This window comes from Lycium barbarum, chromosome 1 (assembly GCF_019175385.1).
Source record: "Lycium barbarum isolate Lr01 chromosome 1, ASM1917538v2, whole genome shotgun sequence".
Lineage (NCBI taxonomy): Eukaryota > Viridiplantae > Streptophyta > Magnoliopsida > Solanales > Solanaceae > Lycium > Lycium barbarum.
Genome location: NC_083337.1, coordinates 145644916 through 145665492, shown reverse-complemented (window position 1 = coordinate 145665492; position 20577 = coordinate 145644916). Strand labels below are relative to the sequence as shown.

The window sequence follows — 20577 nt, the reverse complement described above, 5'->3', positions numbered from 1 at the left end:
CATATACACTTCTTACGCCTTATTTCATGCCATCTTTTCAGTAAATTTCAGGGAAATACAACAGCAGCCACACGACACCACATCATCTATTCATATGCAAGTAAATCACATTATTATCTCTATAATCCTTACAACAACCCACAACAATTTTAACTCCAACTCTAACCATTAAATTCCTTCATTCTCATCACATAATCTATGATTACAACAACCAAAATATTAATTCAAATTAGTCCATCAAATTTCAATTAAAAACAGCCCCTACGGCATTCAACAACATTTCAACAACATTCCAACATTCGTGCAATTCATGTTACCAAGTTACAACTATGCTTCAACATCAAGATACATAATTTCACACATACAATTTACATTTGCATATTCCCCACACGTCCAACTTCATCATCAAACACATAGAAAAATGATCAACTCTTACCTTAACAAGTTGGCTTTTTCCACTTAGCTAGAATTTGTGAAATGAACTAATACTTGTTCTTGTTGCTCCAAATGAATTCTCCACGTTATTATCACCTTCCTAAGGGCTGAAATACCTAGAAAATCTGATTTTTGGATCAACAAATTTGAGCTCCAATTTTGCTAGCCATGGCCGAATGCCATGGCTTATGCTCTCTCTCTCTCTCTAGCTTGTATATCAACGTTTCCTTCACGTATACACCATATTAAACCTTTAATCCAAATTGATAACATGAGTAGGAGGTTGAAATTACCTTTTGCAATCAGAATCTTCAAGAATCTTGTTCCTCTTTCCAGCTGCTTGCTTAACAACACAAAAAAAAACTTAAGCTACAACTTCTCTTTAACTAATATCATGTCAAGGGTCTAGGATTTAGCTTATATGATGGCTCAATTAGAAAAGGGGGTTTGGGAGAGAAAATAAGGGTTTTGGATCTGTTTTAGGTCGTGTGAAATGATATAGGGCAAAGTGGTGACTTATCTATTGAGTTTAATGGGCCTCATGGGCCGAAATGTGAGTGTTTGGGTCGGGTCCAAACTTGCTGCCCTGCCAGCCCAACTTGCATCGTCCATATCTCCTTATCCCGATATCATTTTGACGATCGGTTTGTTGCATTACAAACTAGACTCGATGAACTTCATTTTAGGCTTTTGAAAAACCTTAAAACTCCTCATATTCAAGGAGATATGCCTCCTACAATATAGACTAAAATCGGGTCCGAAATTTTACTGAAGTTGTTCCGATTCATTTCGTTTAACTTCTAATCCTCTTCCAACCTTATGTAACCTCTTATGCATACATATACACACTTATATACATCAATAAAAATCCATATACACATCTCGAAGGGTCCAGAGACTCACAATAACCTTAAACATAACTAGAGAACTCACAAAGCTTTGACGAAACTCCAATCGCAAAAGTATATTCATATCTTTTGTCCACCCTCTATATCATTACTAATAATCTCAAATACTTTAAAAGGTCACTCACATTACTTCATATACATACTCATAGCGCGATTCTACACCCTTTAGGTAACCGTGTCGCCTTGGGATACTTAAGGAAACCATGTATATATAACGATATTCTTACTAACTCGATTAACTTTCCTTGAACCTTCTTAACTCATTCTTTCTTGTTTTAATACAAGTAGCACAAATTATTATGGAGTGTAACACTATCGTCTCAAGGTCATCGTTTTCTTCTCATATTTGTTGATGATTTCTCTAGTTATACTTGGTGCTATCCACTTTTTAGAAAATCTGATGTCTTGCCCATTTTCTCTCAATTTCATGTTCTTGTTGAAAGGCAATTTAACACAAAACTTATGGCCATTCAAACCGATTGGGGTGGTGAGTTCCGTCCTTTATCGAATCTTTGTGCAAAGTTAGGCATAATTCATCGTCTTTCATGCCCTCACACTCATGAACAACAAGGCAAGGTTGAACGCAAACATAGACACATTGTTGAAACTGGATTAAGTCTCAAGGCACATAGCTCCACCCCCTCAAAGTATTGGCACTTTGATTTTGATACTGCCGTTTATTTGATTAATCGACTTCCCACGCCCACTAATAATGGGAAATCACCCTTTGAAGTTGTGTTTCACACTCCACCAGATTACTATTTTCTTAAAGTGTTTGGATGTCTTTGTTTCCCATACCTCCGTCCTTACAATTGTCACAAAATGGATTTTAGGAGTCAACCTTGTGTGTTTTTAGGGTATAGTCCATCACATCATGGTTATCGATGTCTTGACATAGCCACAGGCAGATTATATATTGCACGACATGTTCGTTTCGACGAATCTCACTTTCCCTTTGCCAACAAGTCTATTCTTGGACCACCTCCGCATACCACTATGCATCCCTGGGCTTCAGCTCCGGTCACTTTACCGCCTTCACAATGTTTACAGCCTAAGGTTCCTACTCCTCGCCTGTCGTCTGGTAACTCCCTAGTGCCCATAAGCTCACCTTTCTCTCCCTCCACCTCTCCTATTGATAATTTGAGTCCTGCACTTATAGATTCCTCTACAACTCTCACACAACCTTCCCCTACAACTCCGCACCTTATGACCAAAAGTAACCCAAAATTTGCCAAACCACCTCAACGATCTCACACTATGCAGCTACGTCCTGTGTTCAAACGCAAGCCTTCCTCTCGTTTTGCTTGCACAGCTGCCACTACTACATCTTCTCCTCCTTCCACTGAGCCTACCACCTTCACAGAGGCCTCTAGGTTCAAAGAATGGCGTGATGCTATGTCATCCGAGATGACAGCCTTGTTCAAAAATCAAACATGGTCGTTGGTTCCCTTTAATTCCTCCATGAACTTATTAGGGTGCAAATGGATTTTTCGCATAAAGAGGAATTCTGTTGGTGCCATTGAGCGCTATAAAGCTCGTTTAGTTGCCAAAGGATTTCATCAGGTTGAGGGCCAAGATTATCATGAAACATTCAGTCCGGTTGTTAAACCTACCACCATCCGCATCATTCTATCATTGGCGATTACCCATGGCTGGTCGTTGCGCCAATTGGATGTTCAAAATGCCTTCCTACATGGTGAGCTTCAAGAAGATGTTTACATGGCTCAACCTCCAGGTTTTGTTCATCCTCAATTTCCTACTCACGTTTGCAAGCTTCACAAATCTCTTTATGGTCTTAAACAAGACCCAAGAGCATGGTACAACAAGCTTCATCAATTTCTCATCACCGTTGGTTTTACAACATCTAAAACTGATATCTCTTTATTTATCTACTCTCATGGGAATGTTATCGCTTATCTATTGGTCTATGTAGATGATATTGTACTCACAGGGAATAGCACTTCATTTCTTGACTCGTTTACTCGATCACTTGGCAGTGCCTTTTCCATACGAGATCTCGGTCCGCTTCAATATTTCTTGCTGTTCAGGTGCAACGTAACAGCCATGGTCTCTGGCTCTCTCAATTACAATATATTCTTGGTATTCTCACTAGAGCTGGTATGCTTAATTGCAAACCACTGAGCTCTCCTATGGCAACTACTGTGAAGATTCATAAGGGTGATAGCCCCGACTTTGACGATCCGAGTCTTTATAGACAAATTGTTGGTGCTCTTCAATATCTCACACTTACGAGACCGGACATCTCCTTTGTAGTGAAAAAAGTGTGTCAGTTCATGCATAATCCTTCCATAAATCAGTGGGTTGCAGTGAAACGAATCCTTCGGTATCTTCAACACACCAAGTCTATGGCATTTTTTATTTCGAAAGCTTCCACTCTTCAGTTGCAGGCTTTCACTGACTCCGACTGGGCTGGTAGCATTGATGATCGGAAGTCCACGGGAGGCTATGCAATATACTTCGGTCCAAATTTAATCTCGTGGTCCTCAAGGAAACAACGGACGGTGGCACGTTCATCAACAGAGTCTGAGTACAAAGCATTGGCAGATGCTGCTGCTGAATTAACATGGACTCAATCACTGATGTTTGAGCTTGGTCATCAACTGCCTCGTGCTCCTATTCTCTGGTGCGATAACATTGGTGCTGCATATCTATCTATTAATCCGATTTTTCACTCTCGCACCAAGCATGTCGAGATCGACTTTCATTTTGTCCGCAACAAAGTTGCCAGACGTGACTTACTGATTCAGTTTCTTTCCTCTAAAGATCAGGTAGTTGATATACTCACGAAACCGCTGTCTACTGCTAGATTCCAATTTCTACGGGACAAACTCAAAGTGACAGACCCACCTTTGGTTTCCAAGGGGGGTATTGGACCTACCCTATATGATAAGGGATCAACAGCAACCTGTTGTAGTTAGGACTCCTTTGTAACTACTTTCTAGGAGTTGATTTCACCTAGAACTCCTCCTCTTACTTGTATTATATATATGGCTGTACATTGTATTTGCAGGAATGAGAAGCCTCACTAATTATTCCCTCTAAGCCTCGTCTAATAACTCTAAATCCTTATTTTCTCCTAATTTTTCTTCTGTAAAGTTTCACTAAGCGTAGCTTACTACTTTATCAACTTATTATTAGGATTTAACTGTCTTAAAAAAAGTCATCTCTTTTTTTACATATTATTAAGGAATTTATCTATTATAAATTAAAAAAAATATCATAATAGAATTCATATATATGTATCCTATCGTTGTAAAAAAGGTCCATGCCAATAACAAATACATTAATTTGCACAAGAATCACATTGTATTTTTTTTCATCCCAAATATTGAAAATGCTACTAACCATTTCAATATTTCATATTAGTATTATGGGCCTAATTCATTACATTTTTTCACAAATTGTCGAATAAAAGTATGTCTAGATTTCAGATAAGATATATACGTTGTACAGTATATAAGGCTTTAAGTTTGTAGGCTATTTTATTGTTAATGAAATTTTTTCTATCGGGTCATTTAAAAGTGGATCGAATTCTTATTTGCTCCAGAAAATGATCATCTAAATTGAATAAGGTGATCCTTGTCAATTTTTTCTTAGTCCCCATTTATTTGCACTTAATGGAAGTCTTATTCTGAATGGCTTACACTTAGGCCATTAAGTTCATTTATTTACAATAAGATTTAAGCATTTATTTAATTTGATTAGGCTTTAATTATTAAGATCTTGAATAAACTCTTAATATCATAAAATCTTATTTTACATGATTGAGATTTTGATCTGGCTATTTTTGGTACTTTTGACAAATGAAAAAATTCACTAATACAAGAAAACATTAATTGATTTACACAATTTTTGGTTAATTGTATTTTAAATTATTTTTAAGTTCATAAAATTAATACTACGAAAAGGGAAACGGAAAAAGGCCATATATACCCCTATGCTATGGGATATTGTTGAAATCCACCCTCCGTTATACTTTTTAGCCATTCGTGCCCCTGCCGTCTGGGTAACTTTTAAATATACCCCTTGTTTGACGGAGGGGACACGTGGAGAGCTTTGGGAGGCTAACCCATGTTCTTTAATTTTATACTCGGTAAAACGTGTTTGACCCACTACCCCAATTAAAACCCACCCACTTGATTAAAAGCCCCACCCCCCTAAACACTCTCCATAGCTCAACCTCCATAGCTGCTCCATTGCTTCTTCTTCATCTCAAAAAACGTGAATTGTAAGCACAAAAAAGGTGATTTTGTTCACTAAGTTGAATTTCTTTAACTGATTTCAGCGCTCTTAAATATTAATATTTAGGGTTAATATAAGTTTGTGAATCCATAGCTCCACCTCCATAGCTGCATTATATCTTCTTCTTCATCTCAAAAAACTTGACTGGTAAGCATTAAAAAGGTAATTTTGTTCACTAAATTCAATTTCTTTAAATGAGTTGAGCCCTCTTAAATTCTAATATTTAGGGTTAATATAAGTTTGTGAATTTTAACGTCTTTCTTCAATTTTAAGGGTTTAGGAAATGTTGAAGGTTAATGTTTCGTCTGCGAGGACTTGCCATTGCGGGCTGATTCCTCGACAATTCACTTCAAACCCTCCTGCAAATCCCGGAAGGAAATTTAATAAGTCTGCTAATCGTGATGTAAGTTGTTTTTTTCGGTGGATAGATGTTGAAATGTATGTTTAAACATTAATTAATTTCATTTATTATTGGTAGAAATCATGCGGTTATTGGAAATGGGATGATGAAGATTTTCCCGATGGTGCGGTTATTGCAATTAACCAACTACAGTTAGAATTGGAAGCGGCAAAAGGATCGATCAATGTTTTGTTTATGACGTTGGATCAAGTGAAGATCAAAAGGGATGGTTTGAAGGATAAAGTGGAAGCTTGGGAGGCCATGAAAAACATTGAAGTTAATAAAGCTATGAAGTTGGAAGAGAAGGTGTTGAAGATAAAGATGTGTATTATAATGTTATGTGCGTTAATTGTTGGATTTGCATTTGCGGTGATGACAAAATGAAGCTCATTATTGTGTTTATATTTTAGTTTGAAGGTATATTAATAATGTTTAGTGTGACTAAATTGAAGTTTAGTTTTGAATGTGTAATGTGCATCTTTGATAGTGTTGAATGAAATTCATTGATCTTTAATGTCAAGTTACTCGTGCATATTAACTTGGACTATATTGTTGTGCAATTCGTTTAACTATATGAGGTTGTGTAGTTGTATATGGTTGTGTAGTTTTTGGAGTATATTGGTGCATATTGTTGGAGTATATTAGTGTCAAACTGCTCAGAAATATAGTCCAAACTGCCCAAATTTTTTGCGTGCAAACTGGACATTTTATGCCTAGAAATTTGACTCTATAGCTGGACAGTTTTGAGAAGAAATTAGGACACTTTACTAAAATGGATACTAAGACAGAATACATACAATAGTAATAATGCACAATAATTGATCAAAAATAAAGGCAATTTAACTACTAAAACATCTTCAATAGATTAAGCAAACCAAACCATACATCAATTTCTTAAATAGAAAAAGGCACAAGTAGACCTAATTTATGTCTATGATATCCTCCTTCATATGAACAATGAAGGTTAGGCGATTCTCAACATCACAGACTTGAAAACGCAACTTATATTAACCCTAAATATTAGAATTTAAGAGGCTTAACTCAGTCAAAGAAATTGAATTTAGTGAACAAAATTACCTTTTTAATACTTACCGGTCACGTTTTTTTGAGATGAAGAAGAAGCTATGGAGCAGCTATGGAGGTGGAGCTATGGATTCACAAACTTATATTAACCCTAAAATTAGAATTTAAGAGGGCTCAATTCAGTTAAAGAAATTGAATTTAGTGAAAAAAATTCCTTTTTTATGCTTACAATTCGCGTTTTTTGAGATGAAGAAGAAGCAACGGAGCAGCTATGGAGGTTGAGCTATGGAGAGAGTGTACGGGGGTGGGGTTCTGAATCTGAGTGGATGGGGTTTTAATTTTTTTTTTTTTGGGGGGGGGGGGGGGGGGGAGGGGTGGTGGTTAATTCGGGTAGTGGGTCAAAAACTTTTTACCAGGTATAAAATTAAATAACATGGGTCAGCCTCTCAAAGCTCTCCACATGTCCCCTCCATCAAACAAGGGGTATATTTAAAAGTTACCCAGACGGCAGGGACACGAATGACTAAAAAGTATAACGGATGGTGGATTTCAACAATATCCCATAATAGAGGGTATATATGGCCCTTTTCCGAAAGGGAAAAGGCATCTGGCAAAAGCACAAACTTGGGGTTCACGGGAAAAAGCACAAGCTTGCATACGGAAAGTTATTGGGTGGGAGAGATAATAGATAAGCAAAAGACTAGAAAGACCTTTGCTCACAATTCGGATCTAATGTCAAAGAAGCAGTCATATCGAGAGCAGGCAGCTCAACTGGCTCTTCTATAATAGTAGTAAAGTAAAGTAATGACATCTCTTTCCCCTCCCCAAATATAGGTAATAGAAATTTAAAAATATTTCAATCTTCAGTTATCTCGCTTACTATTATAAGGGGTGAAAAATCTTTTTCTTCCGATTCGATCAAATAACCATGCAGAAATTCTAGTATAAAATATTCTATCATATGTTTAATTTCAAGAACTTTTTGCCACCTAAGGCCCGTTTGGAGATGAAATCATGTCTGGACATGCAATTTGGATTTCTTAAGGTGCAATTTTTTTTTATAAACATAAAAACCCCACAAGTTGTGAAAACCATCAAAAATTTTCCAATTCTTATACAATCTTACCAAATGAGTAAATCATAGTTCATAATAAAATTAATACGCTACTAGAAGGCCTTTCTAAAAAATACAACATCAATTGATCAAACTTTAGTTCAATAAAAAGAAAAATTTAACATGAATAGTAATGTAACTATTTTTTAATATAATCCTCCCACATGGTACGAACAATCTCTTCACGCCGAGCATGCATTTCCCGGTTGGTAAACATGATTGGTAAATATATCTATCAATTTATGGGTCTTTTTTTACAAAATATAAACATATGAGTTAAATTTTACATTTATATTTTTTGAAATCATGATTTCAAATCCCAAATCATGCCTTTTTAGATGATTTGGGATTTCATCTTATGAGATGAAATCAGAGATGAAATTGCATGTCCAAACGCCTACTAAATTTGTTATCTATGCTAGGGTAGGATTAACATAATTCTTGACTTATTGGCTTAAAATTACTTTTAGAAAAGGGTCAGAGGATAAATATAATATCCACGTGCTGTTAGCCTGGTTAATTAATTAGTTTATAATTTCGACTAAATCGAGTCTACTATTTTATATTTGTTAAAAAGTTAATACGCACGAGAACCTTAGAAGCTTAATTAATCCGAAAATTAATTGACTAAACCAAAACCCCCGTGTAAGCTGAGGGATGTGACGTCATTAAATATCTCACCATTTTAATTTTAATTTGAATTTGAATTTCTTCCACCGAGCCATGAAACACATATGCACACACTCTTTACGCTCATTTGGACTTCAAGCTTAATTTCAAATGTCCACACGCTTCTCTCTGGACCATTCTTGAAAATTTGACATAAAAGTCAACCCTAATACTTTCATTCCTTCACATATATATATAAAATGTTTTTAATCATTTTCCCTCCAATGGTCTCTCCAGCTAAAATCTCTTTCTTGATCTGGGTCCACTGTAATATACCTCGTAAGCATCTATGGAAGGTCCAAGTCAGAAAAATGAGCAGAAATACAAAGGAGTCAGGTTGAGAAAATGGGGAAAATGGGTTTCTGAAGTGAGATTGCCTAATAGCCGTGAGAGGATATGGTTAGGCTCGTTCGATACGGCTGAGAAAGCTGCAAGGGCTTTTGATGCTGCGCAGTTCTGCCTCCGAGGGCCGAACGCGAAGTTTAACTTCCCAGATAGCCCGCCGAATATATTGGGCGGGCAAAGGCTTCGGCCCTCGGAGATACCGGCTGTCGCAGCTAGGTTTGCGAATAATTATGTGCACTCGCAGTCAGTAGTACAGGACGTACCACTACCAGCGCATCATGAGGGCAATATTATGGCAAATACTAATACGCACGTGATTAATATGGAGAAGGATGAAACGTCACTATCATCGACTACTTGTTGTGATGTACCGCCAGTGGTCCAAATGGATGCCACTATTAATCCAGCTGATATGGACTGGGCCTTTTTTGATATGTTGGAGGATTATCCACATCATACTAGTGGGCCTGATGGGCCTACATATGATCTTTTTTGTGGTCCATATTCTGGGACTGGTTTTGATTATGGATATTATCCTGGAGGACTGTCAAGTAATCTCTACTCACCACCACATTTCCCACAAAGAACAACTCCTAATTATGATGAACATGGCCATGATGATGATACGGGCAATGGTGGAGATGAACATTACTCTCAACAATCCTTCCTCTGGAACTTTTAACTAAAAATATACAAGTCCTACTACTAGTTATTGGTTAAGCAGCACCATAGATAGCAAATATTAGTAATTGTTATGCTTGCTGATTTTTATCCAATGCTAAGTGATGGGTGGCTATATATATTAAGGGGGTATTCGTAATGATCTTTTCCGGTTGTCTTATAGTAATTTTTTTGCTGGAAAAGATATATAAGCCTCGGTTTATAGATTCTGGGATCGATGTATTTTGCTTCGTTGCCTTTGCCAGCAATAAGCATGCATGTATCAGTATCTGTCTTAGATATAATGAATAAATTGTTGTTTTTCCAAGGGATTTTACATGTATAAGAAAGAAATTGTGAGGAGTCGGTATTAATCACCATTTTATCTTAAGCAGGTGTCAGCATACTGTCAGGTTTCAACAGACTGGTTGATTGCCAAAATATAACTACTGAATGCATGTTAGTTATTTTTTCTCTTTGTCTAGTGTATTTTTCTGTTGTTTATATATACAAGGAGTGTAATTTATTATCTTCGTTGCATGGTACTCCAAATTTAATTTGATGCTTCTCAAGTTGCTCCTGTACGTGCATGTAAGTTATTATTAAATCTATGTCTTTGTGATTGTTCACGTCGACATGTGAGGAACTACGTACGTATTCTTGTTGGATGGTTTATATCGTCGTGCTTCAAGAAAAGACAAATTATAGTAAAGAAAATTGTTGCTTATAATTATGTCTAGGTCAAGTTACTCGCTACATGGAGCTAACGTAAGTAATAAAGTTTCTGCAATAAATTAACTATGAGAGTACACTTCATTAATTTATCAATATAAACAGTTTCTGATTAAATTAATTTGAACTGTTTCTGTGTAACAAACTAATTGATCAACCGTCGATTATTATCTTTTTTGTGGTATGCGTTAAAGAGATGTTGGACCTAAGGGCTAAGATAATAAGTGTGGATTTCCTTTAACCAAGAATATCTAAGATCACTACACCCAGCAGAATTTTGCAGGCAACTGCAACAAAAAACCCTCTCGGTTTTTTTTTTTTTTTTAATTACATAAGGGGTAGGGGAAGGGAAAATGGGAGAGGAGTTTACAACGTGAGGATTCGAACCTTCACCAACAAGGTGAAAGTTCAGGTAGTCAACCAACTAAGCTACTAGATCCCTACTAAAAAAAAAACCTCTCCTTGATCATCTCTTATTTTGATTTAGTTTTTGTGAAACTAGATTTAGGAAATGATTCTTTTTTTTTTCTTTTTTTATGTGGGTGTGTAAATTATTTACTAAGGCGAATTTTTGGACAACATCTGGTTACTTTCTCAGGGGCGGAGCCAAGACATTGTATATAGAAGATCACAATTATTTGTTTATATATATATATAGTAGATATTGAACCCCTTCGCTTTTTGATTTGCTTATTTCCTTATATTTTGAATACTCCTCAAAATCCTGGATCTCTCACTGCACACCTAGCTATCTTTGAATTATTTTTTGTTACTCAAAACTATCTACTTCGCTTTTAATTTGCATCTTACTTTACCTTTTAATCTATTTAGAAAAGAATGTCACATATCTATATTTTACAAATTTAATTCCGGTATCTTCGTTTTAGCCTTAATAAGAACAAAATGACATTTACGTTTAAGACCACAAGATGCAAATGGTATAGTTGGTATATCCCACACACTTTTAGTTTGAGACCACGGAAGTCAAAAGTCATTATTTAAATTCTAATTTCGTGGCTAATCATATGAAGGGATTAAATTTAACGTACCTTTAGAAAGAGTCAATAAGAATTGTGGTCTAGCATAAATTAGTACTCCCTCTGTCCCAATTTATGTGGTACTTTTCGCTTCCAAAGATTCAAACTGTATGAACTTTTGCCATCATTTTAAGATGTATTTTTTCATCAAATTCGTATTAGAAAAGTTGCAATTTATAGTACTTTTCATGTAGTTTTCAAATATATAAATTTTATTATTAAAATATTGAGTTAATCTAATCTAATTTAGCTTCAAAGTTCAGTCAAATTAACCCTCGAAAAGTGAAAAGTGCCACATAAATTGGGAGCGGGAGTAGAACTTAATGTATTGTGAAAAAAATTATCAAACGGGCAGAATTAATCCCTCACGAGCTCTAATTTTCTAGATCAAAGAATTCCGACCAAAGCGACACATGTTTATAAATAGCAAGTAAACGTGTCCTCTTAACCATAATAAGCAAAAGGGACTTTGAAATGTTGTAGAATTGACCACTAATTTAAACACTCTCTTCCGCGCCTGGCCAAAGGAAAAACGTTGACCTTCAACAACTACAGATAAAAACTGAATGGCAAACAATCAATTTGGACCTTGTACACGTCAGCTAGCTAAAGAACGTATGTGTAAGTACTTTGTCTCTTTCAATTCATATATTATGATGTGTCTATACAAACCATTAAAAAAAAATATATATTTACAACATTTTTTTAATAGAAAATACTCCCACCATTGTGGCGGGTGTTAGGTAAACCCTGACCTATAATCTGCTCCCTCTTTTTTTTTTGGTCAATATGCTCCCTCTTTAATATGCAGCTTCCTACACTCCTTGTAAATGTAAAATATAGCTGAAGGATCTTTGAGAAAATTGTTCACATAGGAGTAATTTATTATAGCAAGACTAAGTTGGGAAAAAAGAAATAGTATTTCCTTGATTTTGAGAATGACACTTATTTTGGACATTAAAGGCTGAAACACTTAAATAAGGACAAGTGAAAATAATATTTGTATATAGCTATAAGAATTTTAAAATGTCTAAAATATGTAGAACAATCGTATGGTTATAAAAAAAAATATATCAATAAAGATAAATAAAAAGTTTAAATTACTTATTTTTAAATATAAAAAATTGTATTTTTAATTGTAGTGGAAAAAGTACTATCTCCATGACACATTTTCTTTTTTAATCAGTCCAAGAAAATGACATTTTTTATATGTAGTACTTAATAATTTAACTTTGAATTTCCCATATTATTTTTAATGAGACGATTTTCTAGCCACACAAAAATCTATGACTCATTTGATTTTAAATTGTAAATTGTAAATTTCAAAATTCATCTTTTATTTTTAAACTTTGTGTTTAGTCAAATATGGTATTCAGACACTGTGCGTTTATGCCCACGTAATCACTCTCATCACCTGAATAAAGTCCATGCAAGTTACTTCTAGATTCTAATTTATTGTTTCGTCATAGATTTTTCTTTAGAAAAGTTTTCTCTTACTTGGAATGACACACAAACGTGAATTAGCACAACTCTGGTTGGCCACGAACCCAGGTCCAGGCTGGTCAACTGATCACGACATAGACTTATACATGCGTACATCTGCTCCCAGTACGGATTGTTAAACATCTCATCTCATATTATACAACTGATGACTTCATTTTAGGAAATTAGGAATCACAATGGGAAAATAATTTTTGTCAAGCTTAGAATGTTTGCTTGACGTAAACTATTTCTTTCAAGGAAACGTTATTCTTTTATTAAATGGGAGAAATGATTTTCCTCAGTCTTGAACGGAAATTACTTCATTCTTCATTTCATATCACTGCTCCAACTAATATTAATAATGATATTACTCCTATTAATCTTTAGGTTTTAAAAACTATCAGACCTGCTAATTAATATTGTTAATTACTCCAAAGCACTCTCCTAGACAAGTAGTATGTGATTGGAGATTCTATGAAAGAGGTTCATATGGATAATTACCATCGATATATAATACTGAAGCTAAAAGCTAGCGCTTGATTGCTATTAGTTGAGAGGATTGGTTATAATTTTAATGAATTCATAGTCCTTAAGAAGATATAATATAAGACATCAGTAACCCCGAACTATACCCGAAATCCAGGGACACATTTTATCTTTATAAGAGTCCTATTACCCCCTGAACTATTTTAAAGTGTAATAAATGCAACCCCAAGTGCTGACGTGACATAGAGAACCAAACTCTTGGTGGGCAGTGAAATACACACGATGCCAAGTCTATTTTCGCATTTTTAAAAAAAATCTATTTCATTTTTTTTCCTTATTGTTTACTTTTTAATTCCAAAATATAATGGAAATACCACTTTATATTTAGAAAATGAAAAGGACAATTGTTATTGTATTGTTCTAGTGTGAACTTAAAAATGAATTGGAGGTGCTTAACATATTCAAAGGTTGTTGAAGTTTTAAAGTTGAGATTCAAGATCCTTAGTTGCTGTTGAGATTCGAAAATGGAGGTAGAATTTCGAACCCAACATTGTTGAACCTTGAAAAAGCTTGAAGAACAAAAAATGGGTTTGTCAATATTCTTGGTTGTTTGTCAAATTGATTGCTGGTGTTTGGTGATGATGTTGTTGCGAAGTTGTAGTTAAAATTTAAACTTGATTGGTGCGGATTTGATTGGGTTTTTGTTGAATTTTGAGATCCAAAAATGAAAAAGATGAAGAACATTGCCTTCTCTTTTAAGTTTTTGTAAATCAACATTTTGTAATGTTAACTAGTTATATATACTAATTAATTGGAAACGTCTACAATTAAAAAATGACATGTGTCCATATTATTCAGAAATTTAGCTCATTTTTCGTCTCTTACATACCTCCTAGAGAGTGAGCACACTCTTTATGTCACTTCAACATCAAAGGATTTACTTATTACATTTTAAAATAATTTAGGAATGTAATAAGACCCCTGTAAAGATAAAATGTATCCTTGGAACTTCGAATATAGCTCAGGGTACTCATGTTTTATCCCCTTAAGAATGGTATATCTAAAGTAGTACTATATCCTTGACGAATTCACCTGCATATCAGTGAAGTTCGGGGCCACAATGTGGTGTTTTACCCGATAAATACCAAAACATAGCCACATGAATCTTAGGGAGTGCAAGTATGGGTTTTTACACTGTGGATAAGTTTAGGTAAAGAAGTTTGTGAGTATAGGTAAAGAAGTTTGTTACCCATCACATTGACAGAGAAAAATGTCACTACATCTTATTGTATGGTTTAAGGTGAAAAAGCTTGTCAAGAAAGTCAAATCGAGCAAGTAATTACAAGGAAGTAAGTAGAATTAGGGACAAATTTAGCTAAAGAAGAGGAGAATTAATCAATATTGGAGTTAATTTTATGATCATTCCATTTGATCACCAGATTACTTACATGTCTTTCTTTTTGCTTTTTTGCTTTTTTTCTTTTTTTTTTTTTTTTTGTAACAATTAAACCATCCAACTTTTGGATTGTCTGTTACAAAATAATATAGCCTGAACATCAATTTTCATCTATAAGTAACATGATTCCATTTAATTATACCACTTAGATTTTCATACCATGTAGGCGTTTTCTTAAATAAACCCACTACCCGTTTCTGCTGAACCCAGCAATTCAAAGCTGAGTTAATTGTCGTATCTGATTCTGATTTGCAAAGTTTCTTTGTCTTCTTCTTCTCTTTTTTTTTTTCCCAAATGTCTGCTTGTTTAATATTATGGAATGAAAGAGCAACCAGCATATTAAATTTCAGTTTTATGTGGTGTACAAAATTTTGAACTAAAGTTAATTGTGTCAGCTACTTGTAAAGTTGATACTTACTTGATATGCATTTGTTTAAAGTAGTATTATTTATATTTATAGCTTGAAATAAGTACAAGATGTCTATACTAACAAAAAAATTGGCAAACAACTTAAAAAATGAAAAAGTAGTACGACATATATATATATATATATATATATATATATTAAGAGACTGCTGAGACCACATTGAGAATTATCGGTCAATGCAATTAAACAAGGTCCCAACTTGATGAGAAAACTTAGAGGACAAAATTATTTTTCATATAGAAAAACTTTTAATATGGTTTGTTAAGAATAAAAACTGTATTTACGAAAAAGCAAGAAGCAACCAAAGACGAGAAAGCAGAGAAAAGGATTATTAATATCTGCTTTTCCATCGCGAGTTTGGGGACAAGGATTTAAAATATCTATTATGAAATAAGATAAGAAATGCTGAACAAAATGATCTTTCTACATGAGTTTTATTCTCAAACGAAGAAAAGAAAAAAGAAAAAAAAGAGAAAAATAGAGGCTAGATCCGTTTTCATCTACCTAAAAATAGCATTGCATTGCATTTAATTTAATTTATTCCCTTAATATTCATCATTGATTTTGCATCTCCGTCTTCCACCAAATCCTTCACTATTTATAATGAAATTTCTACCATTTAATGCCAAGCATCCCATTTCCTGTTGACTGCTATTCAAAACCTCCATCGCTCTAATGTTAGTGCATATTCTGACACGGGCTCTATCATTTGGCTCAAATGCTAGCTCTTTTCAATGGTGATGATGTTGGAGTATCAAATATACAATCAGCTATTGTGGATCCTACATGAACATCTCATTGTTTTCTTGATGTATTTATTTTGTATTCATCCATATATGTATTTTGTGTAGCCAAAATTGTAATAGATAGAACATGTAGTAAGTTCTATTAGTTGAGGCCCAATTCTTATTTCCGGGTTAGGCCCAATTGTATATAACAGCTGGTCCATTGTGGACGGTTACCAATTCACTTTCCACATTTCATGAAATGAAGTTCTTCTCTTCTCTCACTTTCTCTCGAATAAATTCCCTAAAAAAGTCATCCATATATTGAGAATTGTCTATAAATATTACCTTTGTCTTTTTAAGATTGAAATATCACCCAAGTATCATTATTTTTCTTAAAATATACTAAACACACAAAAATCTCCTTCTTTCCTGATGGCATGTCATGTCACATAAAATTCTATTTTTTAAAATAATAAACTTATTTAACTCATCAAATCTATTTAACTCAACTCAAATCTATTTGCCCAATCTATATCCGTATTTTAAAGGCTGAAATGGTTAAAACACACCTAAACTTAGCGCGAATTACAACTTTAGACCCTAAACTATTGCTAGACTTCAAGACACCCTAAACTTGACTAAGTAGATTTTAATACACCCCCGAGCTGCCACATGGCACCGCAAGTGTTGTGAAACACCTCCAGGCATGTGAGAACTGCCAGATCAACAGTCAAACGGTAAAAAATCCCTTTTTATTTAAACATTTTTCTGCCTATTTTTTGCTATCCCAACTGCTAAAATCATCCCCCTTCTCCTTATTTAAACCTTCCTCCGTTAAAATACACCACAATTTAAATTCAAGCTTTTTCTTCTTCTTCTTTTCTAATCTTTTCTAATTGCTAAAGTTTCTCTCTCAATTGAATTCATGACTAGATTTTGTAGATGTGGATTTCTAGCGGTGGTGAGGATTTCATGGTCCGACGACAACCGGAAAGAAGATTTTGGGGTTGTCAAAACTACAAGGTATGTAATTTTTGTTTTTAATATCTCAATTTTAGTATAATTTTGCTGGATTTGTTCTATTTAGTCACTGATTTGCATCTAAATTTTCTAGGTTTGTCACTAATTTTCCTTCACTTTTTATAAGTGAGAGGTTGATGTTCTTGTAAATTTTTGAGTGGTATGAACCATCATTTCCAGAGCAAGCGAATACTATTATTTGGGTTTTGTTGAAGAAGAACAACAAATATGAGCAAGAGTTGAAGTGGTCGAGAACATTGAAGATTTATCTATGTACTAGTGTGCTACTTAATTTGATGTTTATCGTGGAACACAAATATATGCTATTCAATGATTTGGCATTAATATTATACACGTGGAGGCTACGTCAAAATTTTATTCCAGCTGAACCCGCGAGTGACTACACTCTCTAAGGGTCATGAGATAGGAATGTATTAAAATCTACTTAGCCAAGTTTAGGAGTGTCTTGAAGTCTAGACATAGTTTGGGGACTAAAATTGCAATTCACACCAAGTTTAGGAGATTTTAGCAACTTCAGCCTATTTTAAATGAACGGATTGGATATAATTTTAATAACAGGGTAGTTTGGGGAATTCGATAAATTGGTCTATTCAGCATAAAAACGTGTGGCAGCAATCAAAGGCATTTTACCACCCAAAGTTATTGTCACATTCTTACAAAATAAACTAACGTACACTTCAAAGGATCTCTTTGGGAGCCGTTTGAAAATGATTTGAAATAATGATATGAAATTAGTGATTTAAAGTCACGATAGATTTGAAGTTTAAGTTTTGTTTGGATATACACTTTAAATGTTTTAAGTTATATTTTTTTTATACACATAAAAATCTCACAAGTTATGAAAATCATAAAAACTTTCTCAATTTTTATAAAACCTTATCAAATGAGCAAATCATAATTCATAATAAAAGTAATACGTTACTAGAGATCTTCAAAGAAAAATATAACATCAAGTGATCAAACTTTAATTCAATAAAATAAAAAATAAACATAAGTTGTATAAGTACATGCAAATATGCAATTGATAAATAGTTTGTGAAAATATGTTATTATAAATATGCTATCAACTTATGAAATTTATTTCACAAAATATATAAACTTCTGAATCAAGCTTTACATTTAAAAAAATTTGAAATCATAAATCCAAATCATACATTTTTTAGAGAATTGGTGATTTGAAATCACGTTGAAGTTGAAATTTTGTAGAAATTACATAAACAAAAGCCAATTTGAAATCATGAATTAAATGCCCGAACGGTAGTGATGGTTTTGTTAAAATTTAAGATTTTTATTAATGGGTTATTGGTCTGGTAACAGTTAAGATTTTTCTAGTTTATAAGTTGTGATGTTGGGGGAATTGGGCCTAGACGTCTAGTTAATCTGTAGTTTAGCAGAGGTTTCAGCGAGGACTCTTTCTGTTATCTACATGAAAATGGCAATTGTCTTCGTCAATATAGATGGGCTTTTCACTTAATCTGGTCCAATTGTTTGATTTTTGCTGGTGTTTATTTCTTGAAGTTCATGTATTGAAATTTGCCCTTGTGGTGACAGATCGAGCATGTAAAACTGATCTTGTTTTTCAAGTCTAACATTGCAACATATGTTTAACTGATATGTACTGATCTGAGGGCTTCACATTTGATAAAAATAAATTACTCCTACAACTTTGTGTTATTTAATTAATAAAGCGCCGATAAGGTTAAAACCCTATAACGCAAAAACCAATTAATTATCTTAACGATTCCGTAATGGTTTCCATGTCTATAAACTGATAACTCAAACTATAACATACAAAATCAAATTAAATCAACAGATTTGTTATAACAATTTGTGTATTCAGCAGTCGCCCAAATCAAAATATGTTAATCACTACATGTAAACAAGAAATAAAGTCGGTGGACCACTTTTTCCCTATCAATCCAACATTTGTTTTTCATATTGATGATACAAATTAGGCACTAATCAGTAATCACCACCCATTACAATGAAAATTGTGCCATTGATCTTGCAAGTGAAGGAGTATCAGGAAAAGGAGTAAATGATTGGAAGCCATTGGCATGGGTGGAATAGGAAAAATCCCATTTCTTATCTTTTCCTTTTGGGAAAAAATAAATTATGTTATTTTTCCACCCCACCCACCCCAAAAGCTCCCCAAATCCCTCTCCTCCCTTTCCACTTCCTACAAAATTCTCTCTTCAGGGGTTTGGGCCACGGGGGTGGGAGGTCAAGAAGTAATTTTTTTTTATAAAAAGAAAAAAAAGACATTTAGAAAATAAATGAAAATAAAATATATTGAAGTAAAATTTAAGAAAAATAACATATGAAATTATAGGAGCCTTCAGAAACCAAAAGTTCATCCCCAGAAGCTTTAGGCTATGGTACGGTCCGCATCATGGTTTGATCTTTCTAAAAAAAGATCGCATCATGCGGCTCCCTTAATAGATAATTGGTTAAAAAAAAATTAAGAGTAAAATAGAAAAAAAAAATATACACATATAAGAGCTCAGTTGTAAAATGGGTATGAGAAATTTATCATCACTCAAATTAAAAATTTGTAAGAGTGGTGCATGACTTTCTCTAGATCTCATCACAGCTCTTAAAGAAAATGAATTACAACTTATAGAGAAAAAATAAAGAAACAAGAATCCCTTATATCTAACAAGGAATTGTAGGAAAGGGAGAAATAATTGGAAGCTATGGGTATGGGCGGTGTAGGAAAGATTTCAATTATTATCATGAAATAATCATAAATATGATATATCTTTCCACACCACTCACACCAACAGCTTCCCAAAACACTTCATCCCTTTCCCAATTCCTATAATTCTCCAGGTTTTACATGAATAAGAGGAGGAAAAGACTTTATGTATGTTTGTAGATCTGAAAATAGGCAATGCTGTTTATATATAGACTGGAGCTTAAGAAAAGTTTGCGGCTAGGATTGAAACCCTAATTAGGTTTAGTTTTACCATCGTATCCTTCTAACTTTACCATAATTACAAAATTAGGAAAAAGTATACCCTCGTTCGTCACATTATAAAATACAGGAAAAATGAGCAAATATGCTCTTTTTAAGTATTTGCAATTTAATAGATAGGCTATGCGCCAGTAATTTAGCTCACGTATGTTCCTTAACGTTCAATAATTCATTTAAATATGCCCCTAATTTTACCGAAGCCATCAATTAATGGATTAATAAGTGAAAAGGTTTCAAATATGCTTTAAAAGTATGTGAAATTGTAATGTTAATAGTTTAGCTCACATATATTTTTAGAGAATAAGGGTCAAAACATACTTCAACTATCATTATTTTTTGAGTTTCATACCTAAATTATCACTATTTAGTTTGCAAAACACATCTTAAATTATTC

At 33.9% G+C, this 20577-nt stretch overlaps 2 protein-coding genes and 1 non-coding gene across 3 annotated transcripts; 2 read left to right on the top strand and 1 right to left on the bottom strand.

The window, feature by feature from the left end:
• The first annotated feature begins 5886 nt into the window (after positions 1-5886).
• Positions 5887-6477, top strand: LOC132613021 (uncharacterized). Its single transcript, XM_060327100.1, has 2 exons — positions 5887-6009; positions 6085-6477. The coding sequence occupies exons 1-2, from the start codon at positions 5890-5892 to the stop codon at positions 6388-6390; spliced, it is 426 nt and encodes a 141-aa protein (XP_060183083.1). The 5' UTR covers positions 5887-5889; the 3' UTR covers positions 6391-6477.
• Positions 6478-9026: 2549 nt separating this feature from the next.
• On the top strand, positions 9027-10327 carry LOC132612966 (ethylene-responsive transcription factor ERF017-like). The gene has a single exon (XM_060327050.1). The coding sequence runs from the start codon at positions 9102-9104 to the stop codon at positions 9837-9839; it is 738 nt and encodes a 245-aa protein (XP_060183033.1). The 5' UTR covers positions 9027-9101; the 3' UTR covers positions 9840-10327.
• A 9378-nt stretch (positions 10328-19705) lies between these two features.
• On the bottom strand, positions 19706-19802 carry LOC132619311 (small nucleolar RNA Z221/R21b). The gene has a single exon (XR_009574673.1). It is a non-coding gene; the product is annotated as a small nucleolar RNA Z221/R21b (small nucleolar RNA).
• Between the last annotated feature and the right edge of the window lie 775 nt (positions 19803-20577).